Source organism: Drosophila montana, unplaced genomic scaffold (assembly GCF_035044405.1).
Source record: "Drosophila montana isolate Dmon_TW-CO22-7 unplaced genomic scaffold, ASM3504440v1 contig_2668_1, whole genome shotgun sequence".
Classification (NCBI taxonomy): domain Eukaryota; kingdom Metazoa; phylum Arthropoda; class Insecta; order Diptera; family Drosophilidae; genus Drosophila; species Drosophila montana.
This window is the reverse complement of record NW_026997535.1, coordinates 138,095-156,149: the sequence shown is the minus strand read 5'-3', so window position 1 is coordinate 156,149 and position 18,055 is coordinate 138,095. Positions and strand designations below refer to the sequence as shown.

The window sequence follows — 18,055 nt, the reverse complement described above, 5'->3', positions numbered from 1 at the left end:
GGTGAAATTTCTGAAAAATCCTAGCTATATTTGGATGTCAATCTGAAGGATAGTTAATTAAGTCATTCAGTCCAAGCTCAACCGATTTTATCAGTTGACATTCTAATATTTTTATCATCTTATATTTTTACATACATTTCTGTCTAACATAAAAGTAAAGTCTCGTTTAGGCCTTCAAGTATGTATTTCCCTTGAATTCTAATATTCGCCAGTTCTAATATGCACTATTTTAGTGCAGTTTGAACATAAGCAATGCCTTATCATAAATAAATTGCACTTCCCCTTGCACTTTGGCAGAGGCAGAGGTCTCTTCCTGTTCCTGAGGCTGGTTGTTTATACGCTTGGACGCAGTCATGAGCGCGTTGGCCACTGCCTACTTGGCGCGCTCGATGTAACGTCCCGTTGTTGGAGAGAGTGAGGGGGAGAGGCATGTAATTGCATGGACTGTGTGCGCCAGTGTGCACGACATGCTGCCGTCCCGCTCGCACGAGTGCGGCTCATCTGACAACGGCCGCCATTATGAATGTGCGCCGAAGTTGAAAAACCGGTTGGCGCGGCGAAAAGCACTCAAACGTTGAGTGAAACGCGAACTGAGTGGAGCAGTCGCTAGCGGCAGCAGCGGCAGCAACGGCAGCCAGTTCCAGGTGAAATTCAAGCCACTTGCGGCTGCCACTCAGTGTGCTGAGAGCGGCTTTCACGTGAACAACGTTCAAACGGAACAACGTCGATTTAACAACAAGCAAAGCGATTTTCTGTAGCCATCATTCGGTTTGGGCAATGTGCGCGGGTGCAGTGAGGAGCACGTTATGAATTTAATTGGCCGCATTGCGTTTCCGTTTGCCACCGAGTCTGTCTGCCATGCCCACAGATTTGCATGTACGCGTCTGCTCCACAATCAATAATTGCGCCGCGACTGTGCCAGTGGCTGTGCCCGTGACCGTTACTGTGACTGTGACAGTGCCCGTGACTGTGACTGTGACTGTGCTACTTAGTGCTGTGTAGTGAAAACTCTCGAACTGATCCAAGCACATCAAAGCTCGATTCGTAGCCAGGCGACCAAACGCTGCTGACATGTTGATTGAGCCGAGCTTGAACCGTGATTTTGGCTCGCTAACTGCTGCAGGTTCTGGCATTGCGACCGCACACTGGAAAATGGAGCCACATCCCCAACGATTTCCCTCGCTGGCAACGCACGCGTCCAGTGGTAAGATTTCCCATAGCAATGCGAGCAATTGCCGACGGCAATTTAAAAAATGACAGCAAAAGCAAACAATCATTGCTAAAGGACATTAATCATTAGACTGAGAAGCATAGCTAATAAAAAGTCCTCAATTCTTGTCTGAGCTTAATATATATAAAATATCTCAGCTTAGTTCAAATCTTGGACATAGAATGATTTTCAAAAAACTCAAAATTTAGCTTAGATCAAATTTCAATCAGCTCTAAATTTCCAGATTTAATTGCAACATAAACCCATTCAAATTTCTCTTTATAAATTCCATATGCATATATTTTCAATTTGCACGTGTTACGATATTTTGAACTGGTTAATACAAAAGATCTGCACAATTTATGCTGTAAAAGGTTTTTGGCCAGATGAATAACAAACGCTTCTCAAACGGAACAAATTGTTTTTTGCGTTTACGGCTAATTGACAATGGCAGGGAATTACCAGAAATTCGTAAAGTTGTGGGCTCTACGCATTAAGTATAAACGTGCTATAAAATAAAATAAAAACAATTAATATTTGGGCACCAAGACGATAATGTGTTTTGTGTACCTTAAATCCAACACACGCTGCACAGGTTCTGTCGCAGCTGATTAAATATTTTAATTTTAATTTGCTTTCTATAAGCGCTAAATTATGCCCGAAAATGTTAAATCTGTTGAGCGCTAAAGTTGCGTTTCATTCAAACATTAGACCAGTAAAAAAAAAGAGAAACAAGTATTTGTTTTAGCCAGTGACAATTGAGCAACGCCATTGCCGAAGTTGCTGCTGTTGCTGTTGCTGCTGCTGCTGTCATCAGTCACTCGGCGGCTTTAGCTCAGTTTAGTCAACGTCAACACAATTAACCGTTAATTTATCATAATTAACCATTGTGTCAATCGGCAACAACAGCAAACCACAACAACAACAACAAACGGCAGCAGCAACAACAACAGCTAGAAGGAATAATGTTAACAATGGCCAATTATCATTCAATTCGTTCAATTGCAGTGGCGTCGGCATCACCAACAGCGGCAACGACAACAACCGCACCAACAACTGTGCAAATACCGCCAGGTTTCGGTGCTGGCAACGGTGCTGGGCCAACGGCGGCAACAGCTGCTGCCGCCGCAGCAGCAGCAGCAGCGGCAACTGGCAGCACGCTCGGCGCTTTGATGTCGCAGCATCGCCTATTGGAGTTCTCCCGCTTTGGCGGCCTGCGCGGCTACGATATAGCCCAGCACATGCTCACCCAGCAGGGCGCTGTCTCCAAGCTGTTAGGTAAGTACCCGCACGAGCAACCTGCTCCCGATCCCTCACCCCGCTCCCTTACCCCGCTCCCTTGACTCGAACTGCCGCACAATTGTTTAAGTTATGCGCGTAACCACTTTGTTTTCGATTTGTTTGCCAATTTCAATGATAAACACAATTATTTATAATGTTATTATCCTTGGCCGATGCACGCGAGTGCAGATCCTGCCCCTGTCTGGCTGTGGTCTGGCTCTGGCCTGCTCTGCTCTGCTCTGGCCAGGCGTAATTTGGGCACTTAAAATTGCATAAACGCCTCGAACGACGGTGGCTGCTGCCGCGGCTCATTAATCAAAAAAGCTGCCCTAATCGCCAGGGACGCGGGTTCGGTGTAGGGTCCGGCCGAGGTGTTTCCTCCTGAGCTGCGTGTTGTGGGGGATACACGTTGTTGTTGATGTTGTTGCCTGATAAAGCTATTAAACGAGCCCGATAAGCCGACGCAGCTCAGCAACTACCGAAAACCGAAAGCCAACTGACGATTGTGGGTTGCATCCTTGATTACCTGACCATCATAACCCGTAGCCCATAATTCATTATTATTTTCGCTCTCTCTCTCTTGCTCTCCCTCTCTCTGACAATTGTGTTTTGTCTCGTTTGCACAGGGTCGCTGCGGCCACCTGGTCTAATTGGTGGCTCCAAGCCAAAAGTGGCCACGCCAACGGTCGTCTCCAAAATTGAGCAGTACAAGCGCGAGAATCCAACGATATTCGCCTGGGAGATACGCGAGCGCTTAATCTCCGAAGGTAAGTCCGTTGCGGGTAATTGCAGTTGCAAATCAAGCCAGGCCGCACATCTCCAAGCGGCTAATCTCCAATTGATCAGCAGCGGCGGCAGCTTTTAACCTAACCATTCCATCTGCCCCTCACCTTGCAGGTGTTTGCACGAACGCGACTGCGCCCTCGGTGAGCAGCATCAATCGCATCCTGCGCAATCGCGCCGCGGAGCGTGTGGCCAACGAGTTTGCGCGGACGGCTGCCTATGGGCTGTATCCGCCGCCGCCGCATCCGTATGGCAGCTTTACGTGGCATCCGGGCAATGTGCCCGGCGGTTCGCCTGTGCCGCCGCCGCCTTCCGCCCTCTGGCCAGTGGCTGCGCCCACGCTGGCCAATCTGCCGCCCAGTGCGAGCAGCGCAACGCCGGGCAGCCTGAGCTTGAGCAGCACCAATCTGTTGGGCAGTCCAGCTGGCGGCGGTGCGCCCATGAATCGGGCCATCTCACCTGGCTCGGGCAGCCACGAAACCTTGGAGTCGGCGGATGAGAATCGGCAAATCGATTCGGACTATCTGGACGACGATGATGAGCCCAAGTTTCGACGCAATCGCACCACTTTCAGTCCGGAGCAGCTGGAGGAGCTGGAGAAGGAGTTCGACAAGAGCCACTATCCGTGCGTGAGCACGCGTGAGCGTCTCTCCAGTCGCACCAGCCTGAGCGAGGCGCGGGTGCAGGTAAGTGCAGACTTTTTCAGCTGCCGCTGTGGGGCAAAGCCTAACCCTGGACGCGTCTCTCTTTTTGGATCCTGCTCTTCAGGTTTGGTTCTCGAATCGACGCGCCAAATGGCGTCGCCATCAGCGCATGAATCTGCTCAAGCGGCAGCGCTCCAGTCCCGCCAATCCCATACACTCGCAGCAGTCGAACGACGGGCCAGCCAACAGTTCCCCCACGCCCAGCACGCACAGCAATGCCTCAGCGCCGACCACCCCGCACGGCCATTCGTCGGTGCTGTGCGCGGACTCACCGCTGGGAGCGGCGCAGACGCCGCCCTCCGTCATGATGCATCCGCTGCATGCGCTGCCGCCGGGCCCGCCCGGTCACCACCATCACTTGCCCACGCATCCCGCAGCCCTGCAGCTCTTCAGTCACTACCACCAGCAACAGCAGCAGCAGCAACAGCAGCAGCAGCAAAATTCGCCCACATCGGGTGGCGTCTGTGGCAGCCCAACGTCCAGTCTGTCGATGGGCGGAGAAAGAAGCGCCTTCCGCAGTCTGGTGGGCTCGCCCTCAGCGGCAGCCTTTGCCTTGGGCCTGGCGCGTCAGTATGCGGTCGCCGCCTCCCTGACCGTGGCCGAGGAGCAACGCTCGCGGATGCACTATGTCGGAGAGTGTGCGACGGCGGCAGCTGGTGGCACGGTGAACGTGGACAATTCGTCGTCGGACTCCGATGAGGAAATCAATGTGCACGACGACTCGGATGCTGAAATTGAGTCGCCAGTGGCAAAGGTGGGCCGCCTGTCATCCTCCGATGCACCCACAACGCTGCAGCTCCTAAAGCATGACCGGTAGGGGCCAGCCAGCGATATGTCGGTAGATTCTAATTGAAAACTTGAGTTGTGTGCGCGCTTGTGATTGACAGCGACAGTGCCCCCGTGCTCCGTCCCCCTCCCCCTTTAGCCCACGCCGGAGCAGGGCGGAGGCGGTAACATTCGTGTTGTGCTCCGTAACTTGAGACTGGGCGACGCTGGCGACAAAAAAATAAAAAAAAATAAGTAAAAAAAAAAAAACAAATCGAAAACCAAAGTTAAAATGCTGCTCACCCACTTGGCTGCGGATCGGGCTGCAGCTACGAGCTGTATTAAGTTGTGCGGCAAGCTGTAATTGCAACATGCGGCAGCTAACTGTGCGCGTGTGTGTGTGCATGTGCGTGTGTGTGTGTGTGTGTGTGTGTGTGTGTGTGTGTGTGTGTGTGTGTGTGTGTGTGTGTGGACATGCCTAAAATTAAACTCAAATTGTAACTAATACGTACTACTAGATGCACCACTTGCTCCACTTTGTTCACTCACTTTTTCTCCTATGGCACACTATTTTATTTATACATACATATATAATACTTATATAGTTTTTTATTCATTGCCGGCCGTAGGTCGCCTCGCAGGTGCCCGGCTTACCTCATCACCATTTAAGGCTATAGCGTATGCAATATTTATCTGTAACTTAGCCCTAGCCTAGGCTTAAGCTTAGCCACGTATGCTCAGATAACTACTATACATATACATATACATATACATATATATATACATATATATAGACGTACGTATATAGACGTGTCTATATGGACAGGCACTGCTGTTGTATGTAGGCACCTATATACATTCGTGTACATTTGTATTTGGTTGCGTTTTGAACTGATATTGATACACTCCGATATAGCGTTAACTGAACTCAAAGTAACTATATATATTGTCTCTCAAAAAAGGCAGAGACGCAATAATAAACTGTTGAACAAATTACATTTAAGTGTTTTCTTTAGTTTGAGAGAGATTTCAATGAGATACGTCTTTGAATTTAAATTAATGTTATTAATTAAACATTTTATAAAAATAATTAAAAAAGGAAAGTATATATAGCTATCGCTTTATTATCTAACTAAGCGATAAATTGGGGATATTATTAATTCCACAGCAGTTTGTAAAAGCTTTGAAGAATGAAAGAATTGCCCTATAAATGGAATCTTTCAGCAACAGGTTTTACTATATTTCAGTTGTAGGCCCTATATACCTTTTTCCAAGGTAGTAAATATACTTAGTTTAAAGTAATATATACTTAGTTTAAAGTAATATATATATTTTGAAAGGCTTATAATTGAATTTGGGTTTACATTCAAAAACAGACTTACAAAAATGAATTGGAGCATTTCAATACTTTTGAAAAACGCTTAAACGTTTATACAATTGGTCAGTATTCACGAATAAAATCGTGTTTTAAATATAAATTTATTTGTTCCAGGCGCACAATTCCCAACAAAACCAAAAAACGAGCAAGAGAGAAAGGGTGGGACCGGGGGACGGGGTGAGATATATATGACAGCTACAAAAAGCACAGCCAATGAGCATAAATAAACATTTAACACTCAAAAGCTTCTTAAAACGTTATTAAATATTAATTTAATCAATATTCATTGTGTGCCTCATCGCCGCCCGCCTGACAGAAACTGAAATAGAAACATAAACAGAAATCAAATTGGAAAGAAACAGACATGGTCGACATGTGGGGGAGGGGGGAAAAGAGATGGTAAATGGTAAATGAAATCGAAAATCAATATCAGAAAAATACGCGCATAGAAATCGCTTAAATTTCGAGTGTAATGGCCAATATGTCCAAATCTGGTTGATAACATCGACATTTTAATTATAACCAAATGAAGCCGCGCACACATCCCAAACCCAGCCACATAGACACGCTGGAGGGGCAGGGGCTGCGATCAGGCTATCCACTGGAGCTGGGACGGCGACGGCGACGGTGACGTTGCCCGGGCTAACCGATTAAAAATGCAGAGTCAACTAAGCACATAAATCAATGTAAATTATGGTGTTAACAAAAGGCGAACTCGGCGCGTTCGGATCACAAGCTGCTTGCGACTGGGTTTGGTTAGGTTCTTTGGGCCCGTTCTGGCTCTGGCCGAGATTTAAATGAGTCGCCTCGCGTTGAGCATGTTGTGCACTCGTATTTATACGTATTTCGAATCTGATAAGAGCGCTCTGCCTCGTCGCTGTCGCTGTCGCTGTCGATGCTTAGATGCGAACGGCTGATGATGCGTCTTCGGATTGGATTGGATCGGATTGGATTGGATCGGGTGATGGTACCAATACTGGATGCTCAATCTGATCCGTGCAAGCGTGCGCCCAGTCACACAAACACACACAGATTTAATTTGCTTGAGTTTTTATGAGCTGCCCCCATTCCCCTTGCTGCTCCACCAGCTGTGACTCCGAATCCGATTCCGACTCTGGCTTATTCTAATTTAGTGCTCGGGCTGGTCGTGAGCATTCCTTTAATAAATTTAAATCACCTTCTATTGAAAATATTTTCACCTCTCGCTTCATAAATTATGCCTAAATAATACATGTGCACACCTGTGTGTGCGCGTGCGTGTGTGTGTGTGTGCATTTATGCTTTATACATATATGCTGACATATGTGTGTACCAGGCCAGGCCAATCTGTTGTCTGCTTGTTGATACACAATTTGTTGCTTGGCCTGGCCTCACATAAAGATTTGCGGCAACCCCCTTTGGCCACAACCCTGTCCTAGCACGCCCCTGGGCCGAACGAGTCCAGTCCATCAACATCAGAGGCCCAGACCCTGACAAAGTGGCGCTCTCATGAGCGCCATATAATCGCAGTCAAACATTTTTACGATCGCCGTCGCCGCAGCTGGGCGAAGCTGGAGCTGGACACGGACACTTGGCCACATTCAGGATGTGTTTGTTTGTGTTTGTGCTGTTTGTTGCTTTGGGTTTTACAGTAAAATGGCTCAGCGCTCGCAACAATGTTGAAAGATCTTTTGCAATTCCTCTGTTGATCAGTGCGCACAGTTTTTATCGCTTGGGTTGGCTGAAATCGATGAACTTTACCCGGACTCTGGCGAGCTCCCAACCTTGGCTGACTTGCCTCCCTGGCGCTTGAATCTCGGGTCCTCACCACCGCCACCACCCGCCAATGGGGGGCCCGGTAATAAATCTGTTGGCACAGCCGACACAACATTTCCATCTCATAGTCTTAAATGGACCATAAAAGCGCGAAATCGCAACACGCGCAATAACTAAAGTTAGTTACGTTAACTAATACGACAACATTGTTGCCAACCGCTTGCCCTTGGTGCCTGCCAACAATCGCCTCGGCTCCTCACCAGCTCGCCACGCCGCCTGCCAATCACTAGAAGATCATAGAATGGTTAACTAAATTGATTTTAAACGAAACCTAGTTTACATTCTACTTATACAGGGCTTTAATGCTTAAAGTAGCTAAAAGGCTTTTGGAAAACTCCACCCGCTTAATTTAAATTTTGACCATTCACAGTCAAAAAATATGCAGAAAAATGTTATTGCAATTTCCAGTTCAATTCGGGAAAATTGGGGATCAAAGTATATCTTTCCAAAGGCGGAAAAAACGATTACAATCCATGTTACGTATGCATGTATGTATGCATGTATGTATGTATATGTGAGTGTGTGTATGAGAGAGTGTATGTGTTTGTGTGTACGTATGTGTATGTATGTATGTGTGTACATATGTATGTACGATTGCATGTAAGTTGTCTTCTATACCAATAGCAGACCAATTTGTCTTGTTGCGCGGCAAATTTAAATATGATAACGTAATTATTAAAGCTGCCCTCCTCCTCGATTCTCAAACATTTAAGTAAGCCCTGCAGGCTTCACCTATGAATTAGTCGCAGGCTGGCTTCAAAGCTGGAAGGAGCCGGAGGAGCATGCCGGAGGAGCAGGGGGCGTTGGTATGTAGGTATGTATGTAAATATGTAGGTATGTATGTAAATATGTAGGTATGTATGTAAATATGTAGGTATGTATGTAAATATGTAAATATGTAACTATGTAAATATGTAAATATGTAAATATGTATGTATGTATGTATGTATGTATGTATGTATGTATGTATGTATGTATGTATGTATGTATGTATGTATGTATGTATGTATGTATGTATGTATGTATGTATGTATGTATGTATGTATGTATGTATGTATGTATGTATGTATGTATGTATGTATGTATGTATGTATGTATGTATGTATGTATGTATGTATGTATGTATGTATGTATGTATGTATGTATGTATGTATGTATGTATGTATGTATGTATGTATGTATGTAAGTATGTATGTATGTATGTATGTATGTATGTATGTATGTATGTATGTATGTATGTGTGTATGTATGTATGTATCTATATATATATACCATTAGGAGAAAGCGGCCTATCATAAGGGAATGGACAAGCAGCAGCTGGATGCGGAGGACGCTCGCAACGCGACCAAGCAGAAGGAGGCAGCCCAGCAGCGGGAGGAGGCGGACCAGCAGCTGCTGGAAGAGGAAGATGCTCGCTGCAAATTAAAAAAAGTTTATTTTAAACAGTGCTGTACTCTGCGAAATGTTTTCCTTCTAAGCAAATCTCATGAATTAAAGTAAGACTCGCATGTTCAACGATGTGGTGGAGGAGCAGTACGAGGAGAATAAGTAAAAACACCAGAAGAAGGAGGAAGATTAGAAGCCGGATGAGCTGTGTGGATATGGGTATGTACACATGGATTTATGTTTGTATATATGTAGGCTAATATGTGTGAATGTAGAGATCCATGTATGTAAGTATGTAATTATATATGCAGTCATGCATACATGCACGTATGATCTCTTTTCATTATATGCAGTCTAAAATAACTTTTCGCTTCTCTGCAAATTAAACGTGATACTAAATTTTGCCTTTCTATGCAATTCTGGTTAGGTACGGCTCGCATGCTAAAACGGTGCGGCAGCGGGATGCGAAGGCGAACCAGCATGAGGAGGAGCTGTTTATATGCCCTTTTTATGAGTGAATATGGGTATGTATGTATGTGTGTATGTTTGCATGTATGTATGTTTCTATATACCTCACCTAGACTGACGTTTACTTCCCGCTGCTCTGCTAATAAAAAAGAAACGAATCACTAAATTTTACCCTTCTATGCGATTCTCATGAATTTAAGTAAGTCTCACATGCTAAAACAATGTAGCGTAGGAGCTGCAGGAGTCGAAGGCGGATCAGTAGTAGGAACTATGTATACTCCTGTATATGTGTGGATATGGGTATGTATTTGTATGAAAAGGAAACCAAATTAATATCCTGGAGCGGTGAAAATTTTCCCCTGCTCTTAGTCTAATCTGCTCTCTGCTACTTTTGTTTTTTTTCAGGTCATTTGCTTGTATGAAAGAACGTCTTCCTCTACGAATGGAAGGTAATAAACTAAACGTGCAATTGTGTGGGAATTTTTGGGTAAGTACACGGATTACCTCCTGTTGCTAAAAAATGCTAACCAAATTAATAAAGAAATTTCAGTATTCTTAATTTAGAAAATTGTTTAAAAATAAATTTGGGAAAAAACAATGTTTATTTGTAAAACAAAGTATGACCCGAAAGTTATTCTACTTGGAATTCGCTTTTGTTTAAACTAAGTTAGTGAAGTCGTAAGTTTGAAAAATTTAACATATAAGTTTGGTTTATCTACATATTTTTCACATTACTTTGGGAGCTATGCAACTCTCGAAGTTAAAGCGTGGGTAGTTCGAAGAGTTTTAAGCATGGACAATAGGAATTCTACCGGTCAATGCTGATAAATACTCTTGCAGCTCCCGCTTGGGTCGCTCGCTCAGCTCGCTGGGCTCGAGCCGAGCTGAGGTGCTGTTAATGAGCAAAGTGATTAAAATGTGTGCATTTGTATTTGTCCGCTCCTTAAATGAGCTCGCGCTTTTAACGCGTTGCGACCGAGTGATTTTGTCTCGTTGTCATCTCATTAGGAATCGGGCGATAAGACAAATTTGTTTTCTTTGTTTATAACTTTATGCAGATACAGGTTTCCAAGTGTCGTGCGCTGCACGCATCGGGCATCTCAGCACAGCCGAACGGCCTGCAATGCACTCACACAGCTCCCTGCCTAGGATAGGGCATCAAAGTGCCGGCAGGGTCCGGCTGGGCAGAGCAAAGTTCAAGCGGTCGACCAAAAGAAGAGTTATATTTAATCTCTGTCGCTTTGCAGCTACAAGCAGCCACCACAAAAATGGAATGCTAAGCATTGATTTTGAATTTTCAATTCAAATTGGTTTTGTTTTCTGTTCGTCTTGTGTTTCACTGCGCCGCGACATCAGCAGCGGCAGCAGCAGCAGCTGCCGCCTGACATCTTCATTAACGAGGAGTGTGATCAAAAGAGTAATGAGGTGTTGATAGTGCCCGAAAGCCAAAGGTAACCTGTGGATTCCCGTGGCCTTAATTAAGAATAGCAGCAGCAACAATAACAACCACATGTTTATGAGCAGCAGCAGCATTTAGCTTGGTCTAGTATGTCCCGGGTAAGCTGTAAGCTTATTATCAATATTATTATTATTATTATTATTATTATTATTATTATTATTATTATTATTATTATTATTATTATTATTATTATTATTATTATTATTATTATTATTATTATTATCATTATTATTATTATTATTATTGTTATTATTATTATTATTATTATTATTATTATTATTATTATTTTTATTTTTATTGTTAATGAAGTATGTCAAATCCTTCAGAACTTAAAAAGTGCTGTGGCCGTTAGCTTAGGTTTCCTTCACTTAAGGAATGCTCGATTATATATTTTAAATGATATGATCTATAGCTTTATCTTTTAAACGATATGATCTATACCTTTCTTATATTACTACTAAAGGCTGCTGTCAAGTTTTTGGGTTCCCCTTAAAGAGTTTGCATAGATCTGACTAAAGTAGTCTGAACACACACGTCTTATACTAGGTATTCCGATTCAGCAGTTCTTGAGATCGTTCTCTGCCCATTTTCGGGTCAACTCCATATCCCATTGTTTGGCTCTGAAAGTCTATAGTTAAGCTTGGGGCACAGATAAAAGCTCATGAGTTAAGCATCTTATCGCATCATCTTTGGTATACTCATATTTGATTTAGAATTCTGGAATTTCTCCACAGCTTGATGCCGCTTTGCAAGTCGATTTGCATTTGATAAATTTGTGCTAAAATTTTGTTAAATTTGTTTTTGTTTTGGCCCAGCCCGTGCTCAATTCTGTTGTATTGTAAAGCGTCCAATTAGCGGACGGCTACCGAATTATGATCAATTATTATGAATTGATTTGGCGACTGTTATAAAGCGGTTTCCATCGTATTGATTTTGCAGCATTGTGCAGGTTAACTGGAGAATATCTAAGCCCTCCAAAGAGGCAGTAACAAAGCAGCACACATGAGTTATTAGTCAGATTCGGACAGACTCAGACAATGTCCAATCAAAGAGCTGAGGCGGCAACTGTTGCTACTCCACTTCAGACCACTTAGCTCGCGCATAAACCTCGGCATTCTAATGGGGAATATGTTCTAGAGGAAGGGGGGCCTCCTCACAGTGCGGCGCAATTAACCAAAGGCTATGTCGCTGTGCGTAATTAAAATGCATTCCCGCGCCTGCGCCGAGAAATGGTCTTTAAACTACGGTCTATTGTTCTCCGCTTGCCTAGTTTGGGGACAGTCTTTAGGCGCGACTACTACAAAAAAAAAAAACAAGAAGAGGAATGTTAAATGGCATTTTTAGGTTGCTTGAACACAAGATTTATTGCCTGTCCCAAAATCACAGAAGACCGTTGTTGATATAACCCGTTGGGGCTGCCGCAGCCGTAGCCGATGCGGTCAAATCAAACCAAACAAAAGCCAGTTCGAGCTTAGATGCAGCCGATCATGTTGCAGCAAATCACGCATAAATGAAGTCGACAAAGCCAGCCTTAACATTAGCATTGACATTAACGTTAACGTTAGCGTTAACATTAAGGTATTCATGCGCCTTCTTCGCCCACTAATTGAGCCGCAACACCAGCGACACGGAACCCAAAACCCAAACAATCCCACTGATAAGCGGCAGCCAGACCGAGTCGTGGGGCTTGGGATCTGTTCGAGTGGAGTTTGTGCAGCGGGCGACACTTGGCGATCGGTATTCGTGCTGCCGTTGGCTAAATCTCCATTTAAATGTGAACATATATATCGGTCGGTTGGTCGGGAGCGGGAGCGGGAGAGGGAGGGTTGGGGGAGAGGCGCTCTTTGGCCTGGGCCTGGGTGATGCGATGGCTCATAATGCATACAATATGTCTCTATAGGATTTCAGTGGCTTCATTGATTCTTATCACCCTATAAAATACATTTGGTTTGATTATTTGTATTTCTCTCGCTTTTTATAAGCCTTCCTCCACTTTGCTGTCATGTCGTTTCTGTTGTCGCCATTGTGGCTCGCCGTTGTTGGCTTTTGTGCGCCAACGTTTTATTTTTTATTTTGTATTTTATTTTTTGTCTGTTCATTCAACAGAGACATAGTTGGCTGCTTTTTATTTGAAGTCGGGGCAGACGGACATCGGGCATCGGGCCCCGTACGCATAGTGCGATTCGGTGTGTAATTTATGTCTTTATTTAGTAAAGATTTCGTTTCCTAATTTATTGTGATATCTCTTTGGGCAAACGGGCATCAACACAGCCACAGCCACAGCCACAGCCACAGCCGATGCCAGAGCCGAGGGCAGCCTGAGCTCCTCTGGAGTCTTGTAGCTGCCTTTCTCGACACCTTGCCACATTCGCTCCCTCATGTTCCATCACTCTCACTCTTTTAGATGCGGCTGCTGTACTGATTGTGCGCATGCGATGTCGTTTGTGCTCACCTTTTTGACCACTCATTCGTTGGCCACTCGGCCTGCCAGAGTCACCATCTCACCAACACCATCTCCATCCCCATCACCGTCACCGTCACCGTCACCTGTAGCCGTGTCAATGCTTGGCTACTTTACCCACTGTCCCCTCTCGACTGTCTTGTTGTTGTGGTTCAGCTTCGGTTTGAGGCTCTGAGATTCCCATTAAGAGCGTGAAGTGATCCCAATTTATCTGCTATCGCCAGATAATGCTCATCGAACAAAGTGAATTAAATTGAATTTGAAAATAGCCGCAATCGAGCAGAGTCCCCTCCCATTCCCATTCCAATACCCATTTCGTACGCATTTCAAAAATTACGTATTTATATGTACTATATAAGCAAGTGCAGCTTTTATTTATGCTCTGTCGTAATTTATATATTTTTTATTGCTCACTTGGCCATGAGTGACGTCCATATTGAACGCGACGCCCCAGGGCAAATAATACCAAGCCGAAAACATCTTCATTAGGAAATGGGACTGCGTTCGGAGCTGAACTGGGCTGAGCTGGGCTGCAGCCCGGAGTGGCCAGCGACAAGTGCTTTTTCTTGTACGCAACGTCGAGTGGGCTAATTGGATTACTGGACACGGACGGATGCAGGGCCGGGCAGAGTTTTAGCTTCGGCATCGTGTCAATTAAATCTGCGAACGAAATGCTTACATAAATTCAAAAATTGCTTACGGTGCGCATCGATTTAAACGGAACAGCAAACGCAGAGGCAGAGGCTGAGGCTGAGACTCGAGCTGAGGCAGCGCAGCCGCTGCAATTTATATGCAAATTTATTAAATGCAGCCGATAGCTTTGGCTCTGGCCAGGCTCTAGCTAGCCAGGTGATAAAAACGGGCCCGTAACGATATTATGACGTCGATTATGATTGCTGGCTGGCATCGACGTCGGCATCGCCGGAGACAAAGTAATTTGCATACAAATGGTGAATGCTCGTGCTCAGTGTCGGTTGCGCTTCGTGATTTTCCGGTCAGATTTGGCGGGGTCGGATCTGATCGGATCGGATCGGATCGACGTGGTAATTAGATTGTTAATTTATGCGACGACGACGGAGATGGAGACCAGCCATATGGTGGCAGTTTCGGTTTCAGCGGAATCCGATCCAGATTCGACACTAAGCGAGGCTGGAAATGTCAGGCGGAGCATCGAGTACCCAGTACCCAAGTACGAACACCAGCAGCCGACGCAATCCTCCATGATTTATAGCTGAGACGGCCCGTTTTATGTTTTATTTGCTGCGCTGTGACAATCGCCGACACCGACATTTGCATGGATCGCTTGTTGCACCGCCTCGACAATCGGCCAGTCGCCCAGTTGCCCAGTTGGCCAGTTGGCCAGTTGCCACTCGCGAATGCGACATTAAAGGGCATTCTGCTGTCAGCACCGGTGCACACTCGCAGCTGTCCGGCTGGCTGACACCTGTGTGAGATCTGCTGATGTGACTTTCGGAGTCGCGAATCTCGCAACAGACTTTATTAGTGTTTGGCCAAACACAGATTGCAGCCAGCCAGTTGCAGCCAGCTAGTTGAGGCTCCCCTCCGGCTGCTCTTGCTGCAGGTACACTCCTCACTAATTGCTGGCAATTAATTTACACGCGTGTATTTTACACATTTGGGTTATGTGCTAATTTCTACACAATGTGCATGACGGATGGCGATAAAGAGGCGCTGATGATGCAATGACATAATAAAGACGACAACGACAGCGGCAGCGACAACAGACAGCGGCACACAATGCCACCACCCCTGCCTGCTGCCCCTCGTGCCCCCCTTGTGCCTGCTCTGACAGTGGAATATGCAAATACTATGCGCCGATAAAGATCACGCCGTACAAACAATAAACAGCGGCAACATCAGCAGCAACGGCAACGGCAGCGGCAACAGCAGCAGCAGCAGCAGCAGCAGCAACAACAACAACAACAAGAGTGCCCGACTAGCAGATACCCTGGGTCAAGCTGCCCTTACAAGCAGTTTAGCTTCCTTTTATGCATATATTCACAAAATCACATATACGCGCACTTTTTGCAGCAGATGCGCTTCTTCCTCTTCCCTTTGTCCCACACTATATTAAAACCTGTCTTGAATAACTTCGGTGCTTATAGTCCGATCTTTATGGAATTTGTAGTGCTTAAATATAGAACATAACTAAGTACATATTCCAAAGCGCAAGGCCATAACTTTAATTTGAGATTTTCTCTATATATAAAGCTGTTTGCCCCGACTGATTGACTGACTGAATCATTGACTGATAGGTGATCAATGCACAGCCCAAACCTTAAGAGCTAGAAAGCTAAATTTTTGGGAAATTCCACCCAAGTATGCAAGTATGAAAATCGTGAAATAGGCTTATATGAAACTTTCTTGATTGGTTTGAGTAGCTGAAGTTTATTAAGAAAAGGAAATATTTTTAATCTGTATATACTATACGATAACTTACAGTCCAAGAAATCAAATCTAAAAATCGATATTTATCGTTATTATGAAAATACATCTAGTTAGAATTTATAATTCACCTTTCTAATCTCAAGCTCATACACTTCGCAGCTAGATCGACTCAGCTCGTCCGCCTGATCAAGAATATATATCTTTTATGCTTTAGGCGTTGCTTCCTTCCATCTGTTGCATGCATTTGCACACAACTGTTACACCCTTTTACCCTTGTGCAATTGGTCCAGGGTATAACAAGAGCAACAACGATCGCTGCTAACTGTTGTCTGTTGCTGTCATGTTGACAATTGGTCGTTGGCTTTGTTTTGGCCCCGTTGTTATTATTGTTGCAACAATTAACACACAATGCAAAAGGCTAAGCAAAAGGGTTGCCGTTGCCGCTCGAGTTTGCAGGTGGTCCTCCTGCTCCCGCTCCTGCTCCTGCTCCTGCTCCTACTCCCTACTCCTGCTGCTGCTGCTTCCACTTATGCAAAACGAATTCAATTAACACCTTAGCATAAAACATAAAATGTCTACGGACTTTCTGAATGCTGTGCGCGGTGGCACGCAGGTCTCGTTGCTTTCGTCACCCTTGTCGTGGCCAGCAGTCGGATTCAACTCAGGCCTGCGCAGCGGGCGACAACAACCACAATAATAACAACAAGAACAACGAGAACAACAACAACTCATTGAGCAGAAGCAGAGCGCAGAGCTATTGGGGTAATCGGCACGCCAACGCCACGTCCGCTGCGGCGGCCACCAGGAAGACGAGGAAGACGTCGCCCGGCCGACAGGTGAAAACATGAAAGGAAACGCAACTGCTGGCACTGCTGGCTCTAGGGGCGCCGCCAGTGGCCAGTGGCCAGTGGCTCGCCTAGTTATTTATGTGACAAAATTTTGCAAATAATTGGATTGACTGATCAAAGCGATAGGCAGGCGAATGTCGAGAGTCGGGAGTCGGCCGTCGGGAGTCGGTACTCGAGAGTGGGTATACAGAGCGTGGAACAGGAATTGGAATTTAATTCAATTAAATGCGTACTGCGCTGCAATACCTCAAATGGCCTGCCAGTTGTTATTGTTAACCAGTTAAGCGAGGCAGCCGCAGTCGCTGCGGCACCGACAGCTGACCCAGCTGACCCCAGTCGACGTTCTGTGATGTCTTCATCTGATGAATGACCAGCTCGTACCTGAATGATGAGTGCTCATGTTTAGACTGACGCTTATTAAATATGTGCAGCGGTTGCGACAACTTGCAGCTGATAAGCAGCAGCTTTGTGGCAACACACGATTCCAGATCGCAATCGGCTCAAGTAACGACAAAAGCTTTCCCATAACTCTCCATTCAGCCCCCCTTGCGGCTCCCCTGAAGCGACCTAGCCTAATTGGATTAAGTGAATCCAATGAAACCGAAAACAAAATCAAATCTCAAAACTGAGTTTCCATTTTTTTTTTTTTTTTGTTATGCGAATCATGTTGGGATGATGCTGGGCAGCGGTTGGGCTCCGGTGCGTCCCGACATTGAGTTTTACCTAGAAGCGTCTTATTTGAGACCATTTGCTCAGTTGAGCGGATCGACGAGCTTGATGTCGAAATCTATGAGATTCACGTCTGACTTTCGGCGTAATACTGATATCCATGGGAAAACATTTATCCGCTCGCCACGGTTCCCCATATGGGACCAGTGAGTCACATTAGTCGCAGTCGAGTCGGGTCAACTATTTACATATAATTATGTCCCAAGAAGTCGCCATCAATATTTTCGAGTTGTGTAAATATCAGTTGCATTTGAGACGAGACAATTTCAGACGACAGGAATATTTCATGTATACGAAGGCCAATGGCAAAGCCACTTGAGTGTATCCCCCGAGCCCAATAACCCACAATTTGTGGCCAC

General features: G+C 45.2%; 1 protein-coding gene across 1 annotated transcript; it reads left to right on the top strand.

The window, feature by feature from the left end:
* Window positions 1-614: 614 nt before the first annotated feature.
* Window positions 615-5,039, top strand: eyg (eyegone). The gene is made up of 5 exons (XM_064683944.1): window positions 615-1,204; window positions 2,219-2,488; window positions 3,118-3,258; window positions 3,389-3,960; window positions 4,043-5,039. Exons 1-5 carry the CDS (start codon window positions 1,072-1,074, stop codon window positions 4,793-4,795), a joined length of 1,869 nt encoding a protein of 622 aa, XP_064540014.1. The 5' UTR covers window positions 615-1,071; the 3' UTR covers window positions 4,796-5,039.
* Window positions 5,040-18,055: the final 13,016 nt, after the last annotated feature.

What these genes read in the sequence shown, in the direction of transcription:
- eyg (XM_064683944.1), top strand. Translation starts at nt 1,072, where the DNA reads ATGTTGATTGAGCCGAGCTTGAACCGTGATTTTGGCTCGCTAACTGCT. An exon ending in GGCAACGCACGCGTCCAGTG is followed by an intron (nt 1,205 to 2,218) that starts GTAAGATTTCCC and finishes GTTCAATTGCAG; the next exon opens with TGGCGTCGGCATCACCAACA. An exon ending in TGAGCGAGGCGCGGGTGCAG is followed by an intron (nt 3,961 to 4,042) that starts GTAAGTGCAGAC and finishes CCTGCTCTTCAG; the next exon opens with GTTTGGTTCTCGAATCGACG.